Genomic DNA, 21,633 nt, shown 5'->3' with positions numbered 1-21,633 from the left:
TCATCGATGAGCTCGCATTTTGACTTTTAACGTTTGCTGTTACTTTCCAACGTTCTGTGCGTAGGTGAGCTCCATCATCATTTCGGCTGTGTCTCCCAGCGGTGACTTTTGGTACTGAGAAATGCCCCTAACTGAGTTCCTGTGAAGATTCCATATATTTTTCAATGAACTGTACAAGAAAATCTCACTGGTAGATGCCCCCTCCATTAGCTTTACACAAATACAACTGTTTTCTTTAGCAATCTCAACGGCACACACTTACAGTGATAATGAAGGGAACGGTGTTGATCATTTCAAGGATAAAGGAAACCCGAAAGATCTGCTCCCAAATGTTTCCCTAGGAGGAGAAGCAGATTGTGTTACAGCTTGTTCCCGCATGCATATATGATTAATTAATCTTAACACTCAAGCCCCATGCAGATACACATGGGGTGCACATGGAGTAGCGCTGGTGTTTGTGCCACCAGTGACTCCCATATGTCTATGCATATTGATGGGAATTACAGGAATAGTACCTCAGAAATAGGAGTACTGAGTTTCATTAATTCTCCAAAAGGAAAGCCGAGGGGGTTCTTGGCACTCACTCAGATTTCGGAGGGTGAAGCTTTCATTCCTTTAATTTCGTTGCTTGGTTGGTATTGGGTGGGAGAGAACTAAGCCTCAATCCGAAGAAATATCTACGGCGATGTAATCCCCTCAAGCCAGCAACGCCAGCATCTGAACCTCCGAAAATCTTATTTAAGCACTCTCGAAGAGTTCAAGAGTCGAACCGCTCTTCATCGGCAGCAGGAGCATTCCCGACACCCGTTCCACTTTTTAGGAATCGGGGGGGGGGGGCACATAAGCCCCTTTTATTTGATATTTCTCGGTTCTTCACTGGAGCTCCGGGAAGAAGCTGTGCTTAGGTCAGCTGCCCACCGGAAGTCCAGAGTACTGATCTCATGCCTCATAGGTACTCACATGGGCTATTGAGCACATATTTCAACCAGTTTGTGAGAATATGAATGTAGGAGGCTACTGTATACCCATGTCAGAACACCGATCCATCAAGTGCAGCATTACCTACTCTGATTGGCAGTGACTAGCCAAGACTCCAGGCAGAAAAGGACTTCCCCAACAGCATTCCTTTACATTCTTTAACTGGAAATTCTAATCTGGGAGCAATCTGCATGCAAAAACATGTACGCTACCATGGCTCCTCCTCCCGTGAAGAAGAAGAGTTGGTTTTTATACCCTGCTTTTTCTCTCTTTAAGGAGTCTCAAAGCGGATTACAACTGCCTTGCCTTGTCTTCCGCTCCCAACAACAGACACCTTGTGAGGTAGGGGAGGCCGAGAGAACTGTGACTGGACCAAGTTCACCCAGCAGGCTTCATGTGGAGGTAGGATTGCCAACCTCCAGGTGGTGGCAGGAAATCTATTACAACTATTAAACTAATTTCCAGCTGATAGAGATCAGTTCACCTGGAGAAAATGGCTGCTTTGGCAATTGGACTCTATGGCATTGAAGCTCCTCCCCTCCCTAAACCCTGCCCTCCTCAGGCTCTGCCCCAAAAACCTCCCACCGGTGACAAAGAGGGATCTGGCAACCCTATGTGGAGGAGTGGGGAATCAAGCCCAGATCTCCAGATTAGAGTCTGCTGCTCTTAACCACTACACCATGCTGGCTCTCATAAACGACTTACAAGGCTGCCTGAGTCAGACCATTAGTTTCTCTAGCTCAGTATCGTCTATTTTGACTAGCAACATCTCTCCAAGTTCTTGGGCTGAGGAAGATCTTTCTCAAGACCTGCTATCATCTTTTAATCAGACATGCTTGACACTGAACTAGAGACCTTCAGTGCTCTACCCCAGAATCATGGTCCCAAAGCAGGCTGTGTGCATGGAGGGGTAGGGATAACATGTTTTGTCACTGGTATTAGAAGTCTGATAGCTGTTTCACCAAAAACATGTTCATTGCTTAATGCTGGAATCATAGAGTGACAGACACATGCATGCATATGAACATAGTCTTAATTTTTGCATTGGAAGGCCAACCACAAGCTAACTCACCCATAAGACTCTCTTACCTTATAGCTGAGATAGATTAGGAGCATGGTCTCCAGAAAGCTAATGATTGCTACGCTGACCTGGAAGGAGAAAAATAAATGGGAATTTTAGCATATTGTTGTGCTGTTTATTGTATTGTAAACTACTAGGATTGCCAACTGCCAGTTAGTAGCAGGAGATGTCCTGTTAATTCAACTGATCTCCAGCCAATAGAGATCAGATCACCTGGAGAAAAATGGCTGCTTTGGCAATTGAACATTATGGCATTGAAGTCCCTCCCCTCCCCAAACCCCGTCCTCCTCAGGCTCTGCCCCAAAAATCTCCCCCTCCTGGTGGCGAAGAGGGACCTGGCAACCCTATAAACTACCCTGAGCTTTGGAAGGGCATTATAGAAAACTAATAAATGAAATGGATATGAAATGTATAAACGGATGAGCAAATATTCCCTGGTTCATCAGTTCTTGTAGGTTATCTGGGCTGTGTGACTGTGGTCTTGGTATTTTCTTTCCTGACGTTTTGCCAGCAGCTGTGGCAGACATCTTCAGAAGAGTAACACTGAAGGACAGTGTCTCTTCAGCTGCTGGCGAAATGTCAGGAAAGAAAATACCAAGACCATGATCACACAGCCCAGATAACCTGCAAGAACTGATGAACTCTGACCATGAAAGCCTTCGACAATATTCCCTGGTTCCTTTCTTTTTACATTCATTTATAATTTTTTCCATTGATTTTGGCTCTCTGCTTTTCACTGTTAGTGTGGGGGCTTCATTTACTCTTGTACACACTTTATATGGTTTTCACATGAGACTAATATAGCATTAAACATACAACATATGTCTTTGATATATTAACATACAAAACAATGATGAAAATATGTACCGTTTATCAGGAAAAAGCCAATTCAAAGAAAAAAATATAGCAGAAAAAGAAAATGGTCTGTTTTCTTACAAAAACTTTAAAACTTAAAACAACCACTCAGAACATTACAGCCCACAACACATCAAGAGCACATAACAAAAAAGGGAACAAATTATTTCTGCCTGATAACAAATTAAATGTCAAATGTGACTGTGGTCAATGTTTTGATTCAAGCAAGGGTAAACCAAAACTGAAAGGGTTTTTTTTCTAACTCAAAACAGCAATGATGACACATTCAAAAACATCCCTGTACGTGTGCATATGTACTGATCCTTCCAAATTACAGTCCTGAAAAATATAGTGCCCTTCCCAAGAATATCCAAGTGGGCATTCACCATCCCAATCGATCAGAGCAATCTTGGTACCCAAAAGGGGCACAGTGCATTAATATATTACAGGACAATTACATTTGTTCCCTGGCATATCTGTAATTTAAGGAACACTTTCTTTGCTTTTACACCATAGAGTAGGATCAGCTCTTCCAGGGTAAAAGAACACCAGGTGGAACACAGCTTTCAGCAACATGTAATAATAGGCTCATAAGTGTGTCTGTGTGGGCATTCAAGGAGTGATATTTGGTATTAAAAGAGAACTGTTACACGTTCAGAAGGTCCCTATACAATGCTGAAGGGCACATAATTTTGCTCTGCTAGATAATTCTACAAGAGTGGCCATACTAATCTGTTGCAGCAACCCCCCCCCCCAAAAGCAGGTGTTTTGTGGCACTTTATATTTATTGCAGCATAAACATTTGCAGCCTATTTTGTCAGATGCACAAGAAGGGAATCATGTCATGATCCACAGCATCTACCAACTAAGGATCCACTTCATCAGCTGTGTGAAGTGGGCTCTGGCCAACAAATGTTTAAGCTGCAAAAGAATTGTTTTTGCAGCAGCAAAATGATGATGATGATCATCAATAAGATTAACAATAATTATACTTCTAATAATAAAGTGGCTGCTTCCCCATTATGATCATGAAAGCAGCAAAACCAGGACACAGTTGGTATATAGAATAGTGATTTTGCAGGTAAACCAATGGGAAAAGGTTCCCCTGTAACCCGATCAGACAGCATGCTACAAAAGGCACAGTGCCCGATCAGACAGCTGACAGTTAAAGGAAAAAAATGGATAGAGAAATTAGCCTGCTCCAGTATCTGACATCTTGCAGAATCTTTGAGGGAGAGATCTGGGAGGTATTTATAAATTGTTCCCCCATCCAGCAATACCTCACAAGCCCGCAACTTGTTATAATGAAGTACCTAATATTGCACATTTATGCGCACAACCCTTTACAAGCATGAATCACTACATATACAACCTTAGGGTCAGCGTTGAGAAAGTGTAACACACAAAGTTAATAGAAAGCAGAAGCTGAAGAAGAGGAGGAGGAGGAGGAGGAATTGGTTTTGATATGTCAATGTTCTCTACCTTTTAAGGAGAATCAAACCGGCTTACCATCTCCTTCCCTTCCTCTCCCCACAACAGATACCTTGTGAGGCAGGTGGGGCTGAGTTTGGAGAGAACTGTGACTAGCCCAAGGTCACCCAGCGGACTTTATGTGGAGGAGTGGGGAATCAAACACGGTTCGCCAGGTTAGAGTCCACTGCTTTTAACCACTACACCACACTGGCTCCCCTTTGGCGCATCCCGAAAACTACTTTGCTCCCACCAACATGTGGAGGAGTGGGGAATCAATCCTGGTTCTCCAGTCTAGAGTCCCCTTCTCCTAACCACTACACCACACTGGCTCTTGAAACATGTTGAGGCGGATCTCAGAGATCCATTTTGCTAATGGTGACACTTTCCTTCCATTGATGCGAGGGGTGCTCAAGACCCACTAGCGGAACAGATCTGCAGGATTCCACCTTTTATTAGTCTGGAAGATATTACAGCGTTCTTTGCTGAAGGTTTCTCATGTAGACCGAAAGTCCCTTAGGAAAGCACAGCACTCTCACATTTCTACACAGAGTCTACTTCTCTGATTCTTAAAGTTTAAAGAATACTAAAATCCTGTGTCTTAGAATGTAGTTAAAAACAACAACAACTACATGGCAAACTTGCCATGATATAATTCATTTATCGCCTTCATCTTAATGTGCGCATTTTAACTTCTCAGTCTTCGTTCACTTACCTGAATTGCCCACAGTGGTTTGTTGCGATCCACCCATAAGATAGGAGCCCTGGAGAGAAAAAATTGAAAGACACAAACCCTTAATTTGGAAGTTTCACATTTGAGCTTCAACGCAGGTGACCCATTGAGAGAAAGAAATTCGTGACAGTTGGCGTGCAAATATTATTGGCCCTGATTCAGCAACAGTTAATGATGAAAACGTTGTCCTCAGGAACCTCTCTTGTCATTTTGTCAGCAACCCCCCCACCCCCCCCACACAGAAATTGTACCTCAAGGATTGCTAAAAAATCATCTACAATTCTATCCCACCTACATTTCCACTAAGTTGTGACAGATTTCCTGGGGGCTAGATGCCACGCAAAATAATTTTTCCTGCCACAATATCCCACCTGCCTCATTGCCCTGGGGTTCCCAGCAGGAATTTTTTTTTAAAAAAAGGGTTGAATAATAATAATAATAATAATAATAATAATAATAATAATAATAATAATAATAATAATAATAATAATAATAATAATAAGCCAGTATGGCCAAAATGACTTTTATGCTGAACCCCAATCATAACGGAACAATTTGACGAAAAGTGGGAATCATTTTATATTTATATGACTTCCAGTTAATCAAATGATTGATAAACACCAAATAGCACTAGAATGAGAAATAGGCAATGTTTTATTCACTATGTTCCAACCATTTTGTCATGTAACTCCTGGGTTTTCAAACAGTATAATACATTTTTATTATGTAATAGGTAGATATTTTGATTGATTTTTAAACTTTTACAATTACATATTTAGATATATTTTATTTTATTTAGATATATTATATTTTATTTTATTTTATAATATTCATGCTTGTCATATGGTATTGTATTCGACTAAGTTTATTTTTTCATTGAATTTGCTTTATTGTTTTTGTATATCAAATGGTTTTTACCCTTCCCTTTTTTCCCTTTTGTATCCCCTTAATTATAAAAATAAACCTTTAAATAACAACAACAACAACAACATTGTTGTTGTTATTATTATTGTTGTTATTATTGTTGTTGTTGTTATTTCCAGGCTTGATTGATATGCGGAACAATGAAGTAAACTGATAAGCACCAGGTAGTTTGCTTTTTATAAGTAAACAAGAACAAAGTTTATTCAGAAAGCAACACACAACTGAAACACACAAATATCGACACTTAGAAGAAGAAGAGGAGTTGGTTTTTATGTGCCGACTTTCTCTGCCACTTAAGGGAGAATCAACCCGGCTTACAACCACCTTCCCTTCCCCTCCCCACAACAGGCACCCTGCGAGGTAGGTGGGGCTGAGAGAGAATGACCAGGAGTTGTGGGATATTAGATATCAAACGGTACATATATAAGGAAAACTTTTCTCAGGCAGGTTTAGAACATGAAAACCACACTCTGCTGAAACTTAGTTTCACACCAGACCCATCGCAAACCCTGCTGGCCTACTGTAAACACTCCCCTTTCCCAAACAGGGAAACTTAACCAAAGATCTGATATTTTCACAGATTTGTAATTCACGCTCCTCTTAAGCTAACACTTTTCTCCCCCCTCACAGCTTCCAAATCCTGACTCTCAACTCTCAAAATCTAACTGAGTAAGGGCCAAAGTACATTTTACCTGTGACACAAATCAGGTCAGGTGTCCTTTTCACAGACTGATGCGACATTGGGGAACTCATGTTCCCAAGCACATTGGGGCCCAGTTCAGCTCAGGAGTGCAATGTGTGTGGGCGAGGGACTTCAAACTTCCCTTTTGCACCATTCTCCCCCAAAACAACTACGGAGGCCATATTCTCCCCACTGTGGGCCTTCACATGCACTGACTGAAATATGTGGAGCCCCACAACAGGCTAAACGGGGCCTCCTGCAACTGTTTTTGCTTGGGAAAATGGTGTAAGAAGGCCCTCCCCACTGTGTTGTGCTCCTGATCTGAATAGGGCCTCAGCACACTTAGTTCCCCAATATCATATCTGTCTGCAGAACGGACCTATTGGGTAATGTGTAGTTAATCCCTAAACCACCTCCTGTCAGATCTTAATTCTTTCCTAGTAACCAGTTCCTTTTGGCTGATTCAGAATTTGGCTCTTATGGGTTCCTGTGTTGCTGGGGAACATTTCTGAGCTCTGGGTTGAAAATTCAACAGCTCTGTTTTCTCATATACCAGACGTATTTATAACTACTGTCAGCCCCTGAAGAGGTGAATCTGTCATCCCATCTGAATCCTTCTATCCCCAAATAAGATTCAGAAAATGTGCTTTCTGGCCTAGGAGTTTTGTTAAGCAGAATATTAAGTGAATTTCTGCATGGACAATGAGCTATTTGCAAAATTACTTTAGCTTGCTATGCATTCTAATATCTTCCTTACTAGAATTTACCGTTTCCCCCTCTTGGCTGGCAATGGTGCTAACCTGGGAACAAAAGTATTTTACATGGGCCAGAAAGAAACAGACTGCCTACCTCTTGCAGTGCTAGAGATAAGCACACAGCAAGTGGTAGGCAATTTTGTGGTAAACAGAAAAGAAGGGCTGTGACTCAGAAGTCCGTCAGTTCAGTCTCTAAGGAATCCAGTTAGGGAATGTTGAGACGCTGAAGAGCAGCTGCTAGTCAGAGCAGATAATACTGAGCCAGATGAATCAATGGTTTGACTCAGTATAGGGCAGCCTCACATGTTCATATGGCCAAAGTAGGGTTGCCAACCTCCAGGCAGTGGCTGGAGATCTCCCACTATTACAACAGCATCAGGAGACAGAGATCAGTTCACCTGGAAAAAATGGTCCCTTTGGAAGGCGGACTCTATGGCCTTATACCCCATTGAAGTCCTTCCCCTCCCCAAACCCTGCTCTCCTCATAGGGTTGCCAGGTCTCCTCTCTCCTCCGGCAGGAGATTTTTTGGGGGGGGGATCATGCATGTGCGGCAGCGAGTGTCGTGATCCCGTCACTGTCGATTTACTTCCAGAAGCACCGCAGCATAATGGGACAATTTATCGCTCAACCCATTTGAGTGATAAATTGTCCCGTTACGCTGTGGCACTACCGGAAGTAAACCAGGAGTGATGGAATCGCGTTGTTCGTGGCTGCGCATGTGCGCGATCCTTGCTGTCAGTTGCTCATTCCAAGCCACCTGGCAACCCTACCTCTACAGGCCCCACTTCCTTTTTTTATAATTTTTATTAAATTTTTATTACCATACAAATAATATGTAATAATAAAAAAAAGAAAAAAGAAGAAAAGAAAAAAATATAACAGAAAGTTTTAAAAATAAAATACATAAAAGTATAAAAGGGTATACATATAGCATATTTAATAATCATGAATGTACTAAATGTATTACAGGCCCCACTTCCAATCCTCCAGGTATTTTCCAACCTGGAGCTGGTAGTCCTAGGCCAAACCTCAGTGGTAGAGCACATATATGGCATGCAGGGAGTCCCCCAGTTCAGTCCCTAGCATCTCTAGATAAGGGATCTCAGGTGTCGGGAAAGAATTTTGCCTAAGATAGCAAAGAGCTTCTGCCTGTGAGAGTAGGCTAGGGTTGCCAACCTCCAGGTACTAGCTGGAGATCTCCTGCTATTGCAACTGAACTGATAGAGATAGGTTCACCTGGAGAAAATGGCTGCTTTGGCAATTGGACTCTATGGCACTGAAGTCCCTCCCCGCCCCAAACCCCACCCTCATCAGGCTCCGCCCCAAAAACCTCCCGCCGGTGGCAAATAGGGACCTGGCAACCCTAGAGTAGACCCTTCCTATTTAAACAAAAAAAGCCCTCCAGTGAGAAGTGGTGGTATCCCACACCATGTTTAGGTCCTGTCTCACTAACCTATCAGAGAGAAAGCTTCTGCCTAGTCATCTCCCTGACCTGCTACTTTCCTATATGCAGGGAGGCTTATTTCTTTCAAAGGGAAGTATAGAAATGCAGAACACCCCTCAGGTCTGTTGATTGCATCAACTGCCGCTAAATGAGACCAAGCCACAAATTACCCTTGGACAAGTTTAGAATTGCTTACCAGTTGATTTCTGTTGAGGACTGGTTGAAGTTTGTGTAGTTATGCTTTTCACATTCCCAGCTGAGGGAGGGAAGGAAAAAAAAATTTTTAGAAGGAAAATATACAAAGCTGACATTAGGGACCAAACTAGATGGTACATGGGGCCCAATTTGGAACAGGACTGTGGAATCGAGGGGTTCAAGCTTTCTCCCCTGTACCAGCATGGTGGCAGACTCTAATCCGGAGAACCGGATTTTATTCCCCACTCCTACACATGAAGCCTGCTGGGTGACCTTTGGCTAGTTCCAGTTCTCTCTGAACTCTCTCAGTCTCACCTACCTCACAAGGTGTCTATTGTGGGGAGAGGAAGGAAAGGAGATTGTAAGCCAGTTTGATTCAACATAAAAGGTAGAGAAAGTTGGCATATAAAAACTAACTCTTCTTCCATTTTCCTGAACCGAAATGGGGTCAGGATCCGACTTGGGGGCATTATTTGCCCATTGGGGGTGGGGCTGCATGTGTGCTGTCCCCTTCTCTGCATGGTTTCACCAACTGAAACTGACACCCCTTCCCTAAGCGGTTTTCACTGAAAGAGAAAAGCAAAGAGAGAGTGTTGGTTGTTGGTTTCTTCCAGGGCTAATGACAGTCAGCGAGCGAGAAGAAGCAGAAGAGTTGGTTTTTATATGCCGACTTTCTCTCCCATTTAAGGAAGAATCAAACTGGCTTACAATCACCTACCCTTCCTCTCCCCACAACAGACACCCTGTGAGGTAGGTGGGGCTGAGAGAGCTGTGACTATCCCAAGGTCACCCAGTTGGCTTCATGTTGAGGAGTGAGAAAACAAATCCAGTTCACCAGATTAGTGTCCGCAGCTCATGTGGAGGAGTGGGGAATCAAACCCAGTTCTCCAGATCAGAGTCCAGAAGTTGTATCTGATTAGCAAAACCATACAGGGAATGGTTCAACCCCTTTCTTCCCCCCACCTCCATGGCCATGATCCAAGCTGGGGCCCCTCACAGTTTCTATTTCCATTTTAAAAAACACTGGGAAGATGTCCTAGCATTTCATCCTGTTTTGGCCATCACATCATGGGAATGAGATCTACCCACATAGGACATCTTGAGTGGAAGCCCCAAGAGACTTTAGTGCCACATCCAGTTGAGCCAGGCCTAGTTGCAATAGTGTGTGGTCCCAAGGCACCTCTCAGATCTCAAGGTAGACCTACACCAGCCCACACTTGAACCAGGATGACATAAAGGGGCGCAGCACCCCCCAAAAAGACCTCCTTACCATCCTATCCGCTGTGGGTCATCAAGCAGAACACGGACAATGTAAAGAAGACAGGTAAGAAGCTTCAGGGAAAAGTTGAAGAGCCGTATCCTCAGACCTGCCACAAAGAGCGGGAATGAAAGTATCAGGGAGAATGAAAACATACACACAAATTGTTTTAGGGTGATGTACAGAACAGTGACCCTGACCTGGATGGCTCAGGTTAGCTCAGGTTAGCATGATCTTGTCAAATCTCGAGAGCTAAGCAGGATTGGTCCTGGTTAGCACTTGGATGGGAGACCTCCAAGAGAGTTCAGGGTTGCTACACAGAGGCGGGCAATGGCAAACCACCTCTGAACATCTCTTGCCTTGAAAACCCTACGGTTGGCACAAAAGGTGGCCCAGGCAGCTATCTAGGACTTCTGAATTCAAGGTTGCTATGGAACAACCAGCCCTGGCTTGGATGGCCCAGGCTAGCCTGATCTCATCAGATCTCAGAAGCTAAGCAGGGTCAGCCCTGGTTAGTATTTGGATGGGAGACCACCAAGGAATACCAGGGTTGCTGTGCAGAGGAAGGCAATAGCAAACCACCTCTGTTAGTCTCTTGCCATGAAAACCCCCCATAAGAGGTCGGCTGCGACTTGACGGCACTTCACACACACACATGGAACAACCAAGCCAACTGAATAAATAAGCTGGCCTCAGTCATTCTCTTTTGTCCTGTTGGCTTATATATCGATAGTGCTTCATTTGCATACTTTGGTCCATGAAGGAACTGCAAGCACTGAAAAGTATAGCGCAGCAGATGATCTACAAATAAGGAAGTCCCCAATTTGGATCTTGCCTCCATTGTGAATCCTGTACATCAGGGGTGCCGAACTCATTTGCCATGAAGGCTGGATATGACATAAATGTCACTTGGTCGGCCCAAGTCATGTGTACCATAAATATTAGAGGCCAGGCACTGGAGATACAAACTTTATAGAAGACGCAGGCAAAGCCAATTAATGATATTATTTTTTTACTTTATTTTTACTTAAAATTCAAACATGTTTAAAACAATAACACTCTTACAGTATTTTCTTTTATTTAACAGTCATTGATAATTGACACCTCAGGTAGGGTTGCCAACCTCCAGGTAGTGGCTGGAGATCTCCCGCTATTACAACTGATCTCAAGCCAATAGAGATCAGTTCATCTGGAGAAAATGGCTGCTTTGGCCATTGGACTCTATGGCATTGAAGTCCCTCCCCAACCCCGCCCTCCTCTGGCTCTGCCCCCAAAACCTCCCACCGGTGGTGAAGAAGGTCCCGGCAACCCTAACCTCAGGAGCGAGGGTGGTTGGCTGCCTCAGCTAGCAAACCCACAGAGAACTCACCAGTCCAGATTGGGATGGGGGATTGGCTACCTCAGCTGGCAAGCCTGCAGTGGGCTCCCCAGACCAGATCGGGAATGGGGTGTGTGTGTGGCTTGCTCAGCTGGCTCGTGGGCTGGATGAGAGCTCTCAAGGGGCCAGATCGAAACCGCGAGCTGTATGTTTGACACCCCTGCTCTAGGTGGCTTTAGGTAACACATACTTTCTCTCTCTCAGCCTCTGAAATATGGAGCAGCCCTGAGCATCCTGAAGGAAGGGTAAGAATAAAGAATGTAGTCAGCTATAGAGACATACTCATTCTTCTGTATGGCTGACTGGATGTTCTACCAGAAACCTCTTTCTCATGTGGCTCAGCTTCAGTCAACCGGCCTGTTAGCCACCAGTTGTTAATTGTAAAGGTGACTCAAACCATTCTACATAATGCAAAAACCTTGCTGTGCCTACCATACCATTAAGAACACTTCTCTGTTTCATCATGAACAAAATTTACTGCATCAGGAACATTTTTTAAAAGCCTCTTCAGATTAACATGGAGAAGTGTGTGTGTGTGGGGAATCCAATCCCACAAAAAAAAATATCATTAAATAAACATTGCCTTTAGGGAACATCTGCTTTCAACAACATTTAAAACACCTATTGTAGTGCCATCAGGAGAACAAACACACGGTGATTTGTTCCACTTATTATAGCAAACTTGCCCAAGGATCCTTTATTTGGGTCATGAGCAACAATTGCCCCCGGCACTGGCATCCCACATTCTTGTAAACAGACAAAAGGCCAATCAGTAAAACAAAGAGGCATACTTCAGTCTTTTAATATTATTTCTGACTCTGTCTGGGAGCTTCAGGTCAGCCTTTACAGGCTTGCTCTCTCCAGAGGGGAGAGGTTTTGCAATAACCTGCCCTTCTAAAGGGCCATAATTACGTGGAGTGCTTGAAGCTCAGCGACTGGAACTCCAGAAATCTGGCCCTAAAACGGGGCCCGGGGGGCAGGGTATGGATCACAGCTACAGCATAGAGAAAGGGAATTAATTCTCCTCCCGGCACCATTTTCCCAATCAGAAAAAACCTCCACTGGCTCCTTTAAACTGTGATGGAAGAGGGAAAGGGAAGACTGGTTGGGGGAAGGCTGGTTGGGGGAAGGCTGGTTGACTGAAGCTGAGCCACACAAGAAAGAAGTTTCTGGTAGAATATACAGTCAGCCATAGAATGAAAGAAGGTGGTTAAGGGGAGACATGATAGAAATCTACAAAATTATGCATGGTGTGGAGAGAGTGGACGGGGAGAAGCTTATCTCCCTCTCTCATAATACTAGAACATGGGGGCATCTGCTGAAGCTGGAGGGTGAGAGATTCAAAACAGAGAGAAGGAAGCATTTCTTCACACAACACAGAGTTAAATTGTGGAACTCCCTGCCCCAGGATGTGGTGATGGCTGCCAACTTGGAAGGTTTTAAGAGGGGAGCGAACATGTTCATGGAGGAGAGGGCTATTCATGGCTACTAGTCAAAATGGATACTCACCATGATGCATACCTATTCTCTCCAGGATTAGAGGAGCATGCCTATTATATTAGGTGGTTTGGAACACAGGCAGGACATTGCCTCTGCGGTTGTCTTGTTTGTGGGCTTCCTAGAGGCACCTGGTTGGCCACTGTGTGAACAGACTGCTGGACTTAATGGACCTTGGTCTGATCCAGCATGGTCTTTCTTATGTTCTTATGTTCATTCAAAGAAATGACATAGGGGAGAAAAAAATCAGTTAAACAGAAAAAGAGGGAGATGGGGAAATTGGCCGGTTCAAGAACTTGAGATTTTACAAAATCCTGGAAGGGGAAATCTGGGGGACGGAATTTCCAAATCATTTACCTACGCCCCGCCTGGAGTGAACATTTGCAAACTCCTAACTAGTATAAGCCTGCCCTGGACAGCCCAAGCTAGCCCGATCTCGTCACATCTCAGAAGCTAAGCAGGGTTGGCCCTGGTTATTATTTGAATGGGAGACCACCAAGGAATACGCAGAGGCAGGAAAAGGCAAATCGCCTCTGAACGTCTCTTGCCTTGAAACCCCTAAAGGGTCACGATAAATCAGCTGTGACTCGATGGCAAAAAAAAAAAAAAAAGAACAAAAACAAAGCCGTGGCTCAGTGGTAGAGGATCTGCTTGGCATGCAGAAGGTCCCAGGTTCAATCCCCGCCATATCCAGTTAAAGGGACTAGGCAAGTAGGTGATGTGAAAGACCTCTGTAGAGCCGCTGCCGGTCTGAGTAGACAATACTGACTTTGATGGACCAAGGGTCTGATTCAGTATCAGGCAGCTTCATGTGTTCATGTGTTCACTAATATAACTGGATATTAATGTGAAAAAATTGTATGGGGACTTCGCCCTCTCAACACCCCCCCCCCATTATTTCTGAAGAAGTGAGGTCCAGATGAAAACAGTAAGGAGAATATAAATGGTCACAAAAGGCTGGAGTATAAGACACCAGTAGATGGCAGTATTGTTCCTCAACAGCACTCTCCGAGAAACCAAAAAGAAAGTCTTCCAGCGAGTAAGGCTGGGTAGTTAAGCAGCAACAATTTATCACTCAGGTTCATAAGCATGGGTGAAAACTGATGAATCACCCTCCCCTTGAAACAGTCTACCATATCCATCAGCTGAAAAAGCAAACAAACAAGTCAGCTCTGTCAATTTAACTCCTGCTGCGGCCAGATGGGGAATAAAATCTAACATGAGCTTTTGGACATTTAAAAAGCAGTTGGGTGCGTAGCATCTTCCACCTAATCACTGTAACCTCCTTTTAGAAAAAGCTGGCCTTTGAGGTCTGCTTTCCATGTAACAGCAAATAAGTTCTTATCAGTTTATAACAGGGGTGGGGAACCTTTTTTCTGCCAAGGGCCATTTGGATATTTATAACATCATTCGCGGGCCATACAAAATTATCAACTTAAAAATTAGCCTGCTATATTTGGTCAAACATTTAGCCAGGAGGTGCGACCGGAGATGGCTCTGAGGGTCCGCCACATAGAGCGACTCGCTTTTGAGCTCTGCTGTCCCCAGCTGGGCCCAAGAGATTCAGGCAGGGCAGCATCCTTCTGAGCTAGAGATCTGCCAGGACCCATGAAGGGCCAGACCAAGGGATTTCGCGGGCCTTATACGGCCCCGGGCCTGACATTCCCCACCCTTTTATAACAACAACAAGAACAAATTTTATATGTAGGGTGAGACTTCCACTCATTCACGGCACCCTCTATGAGCAAAATGGAACTTTCCATGAGCAGAAGACATAAGAACCTAAGAAAAGCCATGCTGGATCCGACCAAGGCCCACCAAGTCCAGCAGTCTGTTCACCCAGTGACCAACCAGGTGCCTCTAGGTAGCCCCCAAACAAGACAACTGCAGCAGCACCAAGCTGCCTGTGTTCCACAGCACCAATATATTCAGCATGCTCCTCTGATCCTGGAGGGAACAGGGATGCATCATGACCAGTATCCATTTTAACTAGTAGCCATGGATATCCCTTTTCTCCATGAACATGTCCACTCCTCTCTTAAAGCCTTCCAAGTTGGTAGCCAACACCACATCCTGGGGCAGGGAGTTCCACAATTTAACTATGCGTTGTGGGGAAAGGCCATGGCTCAATGGGAGAGCATGCAGTGGGTCCCAGGTTCAATTCCTAACATCTCCACTTTAAAGGATCCAGGTAGCAGGGGATATGCAAGACCTCTGCTTGCAGACCCTGGAGAGCTGCTGCCAGTCAAAGTAGTCAATATTGACCTTGATGGACCATTGGTCTGATTCAGCATACGGCAGCATCTGTGTGATGCCTTCCATGAGTGGACAAAAACTCTCTACTAACATGGTTCAGTCCAGCAACATCTTTTTGTCCTCAGTATCTACAGAAACATACCATACTGATGAACGGGCCAGTGCCAAACACTTACTTGATCTTTGGTTCTTGATGAAAAACAGCTTGAGGCGTTCCTTGAATGTATTTTCATTCACGTAAAACTCCACTTGAACCCTGAGGGAGGACAAAATTAGCCAGAGTCAGAACTGGTAACTTACCGGGAAGGGGAGAAACTATACCATAGCAAGAACAGTGGCTACCAAGTACCCAATAAAGTGTTCTGTACCAAACCAGGAAGTTAAAAAAAAACTGCACAGGGGAGTATTCCCAGTGCATCAGAAACAAGACCACAAAAACATGGAACCCCAAAACCTGAGAATAAATGTAGATGAGCTTTTTGGAAGCATCCTTTGTCTGTGGTCCTAAACAGACATTACTGCTTTAAAGGTGTTTTTTTAATTTTAACTTGAATAAACACAAAAATACATTTTTCTCACAAGCAACAAATGATAGCACCTCAAGATCCAGCCAATAAAACAAACAATCGAATCATTATAATAGCCATTACACCCATGATAAGACTTCTAATCTGACATTTTCACCCGGTTTGATCCAAAAATGATACAGACAGCTGCCAGTTTTGGATAAATACGTTCTGGAAGAAATCTCTCTTCTCCCACAGCTGTTTATAGATCAACCACATTAACATCACAAACAAGCATTTCCAGAGCTAATTGTCTACTGCAGACAGAAAATAACATGGGGGAAAAAAGGTACATGTATTTGGTAGGTAATTTGATCATTTCAGTAAGGTTATTGCTGGCAAACAGTTGGACACAGGGCAAAGCTAGCAAGACACGTTTTAATGGAGGCACAAGGACGCCACTGAAAAGAGCATCCTTGTGGGGGGAGTCAGGTAGTGGTAGAAAGTTGCAGCTGACCCTATAAGGTTTTCAAGGCAAGATACAAACAGAGGTGGTTTGCCGCTGCCTGCTTCTGCATAGCAACCCTGGACTTCCTTGGGGGTCTTTCCATTCCAGTACTAACCAGGGCTGACTCTGCTTAGCTTCCAAGACCGGATGAAATCGGGCCACCCTGGGTGGTCAGGGTGGAATTCAGGCGCACAAGGCAAGTCTCCCTGAGTTCCCCACATGCCCCATATCAGCTGCCTCAACATCGGCATGAACTTCAGAGAGCTGGAGCAGGCTTTGACATCTCATTTCAGAAGCATCCTTAAAGACAGACAGAGTTGCTTCAGAAGCAAGAAAACACTGAGGCTAGAATAATAGAATAATGGAGCTGGAAGAGGCCGTACAGGCCATCTAGACCAACCCCCTGCTCTATGCAGGATCAGCCTAAAGTACGAGTCCTCAAAATGGTGACCTTGGGAAGTGTGGCACCTGCCAACACCTTTTCTGGTGCCCACCTAGCGTTTTTAGGAAGTGGGTGGAGCCAGGTAGGGCTTTTGCCCAGCAAGGCTTCTGATTGACTTAGGGTTGCCAGCTCCGGGTTGGGAAATACCTGGAGATTTTGGGGCTGGAGCCTGAGGAGGGTGGGGTTTGGGGGAGGGGAGGGACTTCAGTGCCATAGAGTCCTACTGTCAAAGCAGCCATTTTCTCCCGGGGAACGGATTTCTATCGCCTGGAGGTTAGTTGTACTAGTGGGAGACCTCCAGCCACCACCTGGAGGTTTAATATTCAAAAACAAACCTCGTGCTAAGGTAGGAAGTTAAATAAATAACAACAAGCACTGATGGCACACAACTTATATAATGAATTAGGTAAAATCCCATACAATAAATTACAGTTTGCAAAATATTCTGTAATGCCCGAGATACTGTAAAGTGTACAGAAAGCGTGGTGTTACGCTAAATGGCGAAGCGGCTCCAGTTGAGACGGAGGCGAGGCGCGCTCCGAGAAGATAATTGGAAAACCCGGACAAGAGTCCCGTGGCACTGGAGATGCGTATAGGGGCTTTCAACGATGTATAATTCATGTGACAGAGCCGTAGTATGATGTATTTACTTCATCCCGAGATGGGAGACTGGTGAAACCCATTTCGCCGTGGCTTTGTCCACAGGGGAAGTATAATGCAGCAAGAGATGACTATCTATCTCTACAATAATAAGATACAATTGTAATGGGATTTGAAATCACTTAACACTAACCTTATAGAAACTAATATATACAAATTATATACAAAAGAAGTGGTAAAAATACATACCAGACGCTGAAAAGCATGTAGTTTACAGATCATAGGATTACAATTACAATTACATTGTAATTGTATTTTGTTATTATAGAGATAGACAGTAATCTCTCGCTATATCATACTTCCCCGATGGACAAAGCCCATTACTTACATCACAGGAGCCTACACAACACAAAACATTTTGTGTACAGAATATTTTGCAAACTGTAATTCATTGTATGGGATTTTACCTAATTCATTATATAAGTTGGGTGCCATCAGTGCTTGTTGTTATTTATTTAACCACCTGGAGGTTGGCAACCCTAGATTGACTATTGGAGATTTGATTGGCTGTGAGATGTTTTAAAATGTTGCTTTGGCAGCAGCTGCCACTACAGCACAAGGCTCTGTATTGTGTCAATGAAGTTAAGCTGTGGCAATCATGTTGTGGCTGGCATCTGCCTGCTGAGACAGCCGTTTGGAGGCAGCTATTTTATTGCTGCGCCCACCTTGCTGTGTCAGAAATGTGCCCACAGGCTCAAAAGGTTGGGGACCCCTGGCCTAAAACATCCTTGACAAGTGTTCATCTAGCCGCTGCTTGAAGACAACCAGTGACGATCAGCCGGGCCGGATTTAGGTTTGATGAGGCCCAAAGCTATTGAAGGTAATGTCCAGCTGTCCTTTGTCAACAACAAATTGTCGCTGTTTTTTGTGTTGAATATATGCTATATGGTAATTTATACATAGAAATGAGCCAACCAGTGATATTTTAGGGAGTAGGCTAGCAGGCGGGGCCCATTACTTACATCATAGGAGCCTACACAACACAAAACACTCTTGCTGTATGTAGGTTTTGTTTTATTTGTTTTTTATCTTATATTTTGGAAATGTACATCCAGTTTTTTTTCCTTTAAATTTTTTGGGGGCCCCCAAGAGAGTGGGGCCCTAAGCTATAGCTTGTTTAGCTTATACGTAAATCCGGCACTGACCGATCAGCCTATCTGTTGATCATCCCACTTTGCAGCAAACTTTCCTGTCACCTTATTGTAGACATGGAGAACATTTTGTACCAGTGCCAGTTAACAGCAATAGCTGATCTGGAGAGCCAGAACGTAGCCCTACACTTGGCTTGAGCATAACTGGAGGATAAATCATTGTTATCGGCGCGGCATAAAATGATGCCCTGAAAATGAGCAACCTCTCTGATCAGTGCATAACCCAGAGATGATACACAACACTTAAACAGGGTAATGAATCAACAACCTCTTTTAAAAGAGCACGAGAAATGACGGCGCAGTTTGGCTTTAACGCCATAAGAAGGCCATCTAACAAGGTTATGGAGGCAGTGAAATTCGAACCCAGACTTACTGGCTCATAGCTCCCACCCTTATTCGCTGTCGCACATCAGCTTTCTCCCATCTATAATGGCATCTTGTGTTCCCTAGTGGGCCAGTCCCCCAGTTCATAATTAGCTTGTGGAACTGCCTGCCACAGAATAAACTGATGGCCACAGGCGCAGAGGGCTTTCAAGGGGCATTAGACCAATCCCAAGCAAACAAGAATGCAGATTCCGAATAGACCTGTAACCAAAAGACACCATCAGCACTTATAGCCATAGGTAGAGTTGCCAACCTCCAGGTAATCTGGAGAAAGAAGGAACCTATGCTGAAAATAGTGGTAACTGTACAAAGAGGCAGCACGTGGCTCAAAATAATAAATATCAATATCAAAAAACAACAATTGTGTTTGTCTTACTGTCAAATGTATTGAAAATAGACCACCAAAACAAATGAAAAGTGTGTCAAAAAACACACACAATAGCCTCGCAGGGCTAGCCTCACAGGGCTTAAGGCAGTGCCAATAGGCTGAAAATATAGGAAAGCCGAACAGCTAAACAAAAATAAAGCCTCCCGAGTGATTATTCAGCAAGAAAAGAGCTTTAAAACTATCAGGAAAGTTTGACTTTTTTGTCAAAATAGGGCCTAAAAATTTGCTGCGAATTTCTGCATAAAATCTGCAATGGAATAAGACATGTACAATTGATTCAGTGCAATTATTACCACAGGGGCAAAGTCTCTCTGAGAGGGGGATTTTACAAAATCTTCCTTCCAAAATCGCAGATGGCATGACATTGACTCTGGCCAGGGAGAGGGCTCTGCGTTGCTGAGGGTCATAAAAGTGGTACAAATACGGTGTAGGGTCATATATATTAAAGGGAATCCCTAGACTTAATGGAGAACAAGTCTTGTTAGCAGCACTATTAAGATTTTGAAATCCGATCTCTAATAGTCTGCGTTTTATTGTTTGAAATGCTTCTGTTTCCGAGAGTGTAAGCAACGAGTCCAATGGAAGGCCAATGGATTGGATTATACTCTCGATGTGAGCTGACCAATTAGAGGCGTGTGATTCCATCGGCATTATGATAGACAAGAGAAAAGGGATCAGCCTTGAAATGTAGGTGTAGCCAGAATTTAACCGTAATAAGCCACGCTCTCGTTTCACATAGCACTTGACCAGTTTCCAAGCACAGAGCTGCATAAGGAACACAATTTGGCATACCCAATATTTTATGGAGAAATTTAGCTTGGATGCATTTGGTTGTTCGACTGCTCCAATCCATATTGGGATGCCGTACAAAAGCTGTGGATTTACTTTAGCATCGACATTCTACCATTTCACACTCATGCATGTGTGAACCAGACCTTAAACTCCAGTGGCCTGTGACCAGGTTTTCACTCCAACCAAATGCAACAGAAAACCCTCAGAGTGAGCAAACTGAACTTTGGCTAGCTGGAGGTTATTTTTTCCCGATGCAAGATGCTGAAGGTTGATTCAGTGTTGTTAGACTGCATCATTAGGAAAGAAAGCAAAACTGGGACGCTTGCTCTATTGCTCTGTGGAGCACCTGGTGCTTCGCGAAACATCTCCTAGTGCTCCATGAAGAGATTGGAAAGAAAAATACTACTGTCATTCGGTTTAGTATATAGGTAAAAAAAAGGAAAAGGTCCCCTGTGCAAGCACCGGGTCATTCCTGACCCATGGGGTGATGTCACATCCTGACATTTCCAAGGCAGATTTTGTTTATGGGGTGGTTTGCCAGTGCCTTCCCCAGTCATCTTCTCTTTACCCCCAGCAAGCTGGGTATTCATTTCACCGACCTCGGAAGGATGGAAGGCTGAGTCAACCTTGAGCCGGCTACCTGAAACCAACTTCCGTCGGCATCGAACTCAGGTCGTGAGCAGAGCTTTTGACTGCAGTACTGCAGCTTAACACTCTGCGCCACGGGGCTCCTAGTATATAGGTACTAGGTGAAAATTAGTGCTCCATGACAAATTTCTCTCCTGAAAAATGCTCCATGACTCAAAACGTTTGGGAACCTCTGCTCTATTGTATGCACAAGTCAGTTGCTCTCTGTCTTTGTTAAGCATTTCCCCAAAAGGACTGCAAGAGGGGGCTGGTGTTTTGTTACGGGTCTTCACTGAGAGATGTCCATTTATCAGAGTTGGTGAAAATTAAACGCCGCTGTAAGAAACTAACAATTCTGAAACGACATCACCAGCTTTGCTGAAAACATTTGCATTAACAATGGAGAGCCACCACAACAGAATTCATCTCAACTTTAGGATGATTGGATGGTTGATGTATGGTACTGCAGTCTGCTACAAAACTTGTCAGGATGAGAAGGAGAAGAAGAGTTGGTTTTTATATACCGACTTTCTCTTCCACTTAAGGCAAAATCAAACTGGCTTACACTCACCTTCCCTTCCCCTCCCCTCAACAGACACCCTGTGAGGTAGGTGGGGCTGAGAGAGCTGTGACTAGCCCAAGGTCACCCAGCAGGCTGCACGTGTAGG

At 44.0% G+C, this 21,633-nt stretch overlaps 1 protein-coding gene across 2 annotated transcripts in view; it reads right to left on the bottom strand.

The window, feature by feature from the left end:
• Positions 1–21,633, bottom strand: part of KCNT1 (potassium sodium-activated channel subfamily T member 1) — a 173,555-nt gene that overhangs the window by 60,965 nt on the left and 90,957 nt on the right. For both annotated transcript variants that reach the window (XM_056860215.1, XM_056860216.1), the window contains exons 2-7: positions 15,684–15,763; positions 10,389–10,485; positions 9,120–9,179; positions 5,100–5,148; positions 2,068–2,127; positions 263–337 (exon numbers count right to left, since the gene is read on the bottom strand). In XM_056860215.1, coding sequence (XP_056716193.1) covers positions 263–337; positions 2,068–2,127; positions 5,100–5,148; positions 9,120–9,179; positions 10,389–10,485; positions 15,684–15,763 — 421 coding nt within the window. The remainder of the gene's footprint in view (positions 1–262; positions 338–2,067; positions 2,128–5,099; positions 5,149–9,119; positions 9,180–10,388; positions 10,486–15,683; positions 15,764–21,633) is intronic.

Source organism: Euleptes europaea, chromosome 14, assembly GCF_029931775.1.
Source record: "Euleptes europaea isolate rEulEur1 chromosome 14, rEulEur1.hap1, whole genome shotgun sequence".
Lineage (NCBI taxonomy): Eukaryota > Metazoa > Chordata > Lepidosauria > Squamata > Sphaerodactylidae > Euleptes > Euleptes europaea.
Note: the sequence above shows the minus strand (reverse complement) of the source record. Positions and strands in the feature narration are given on the sequence as shown.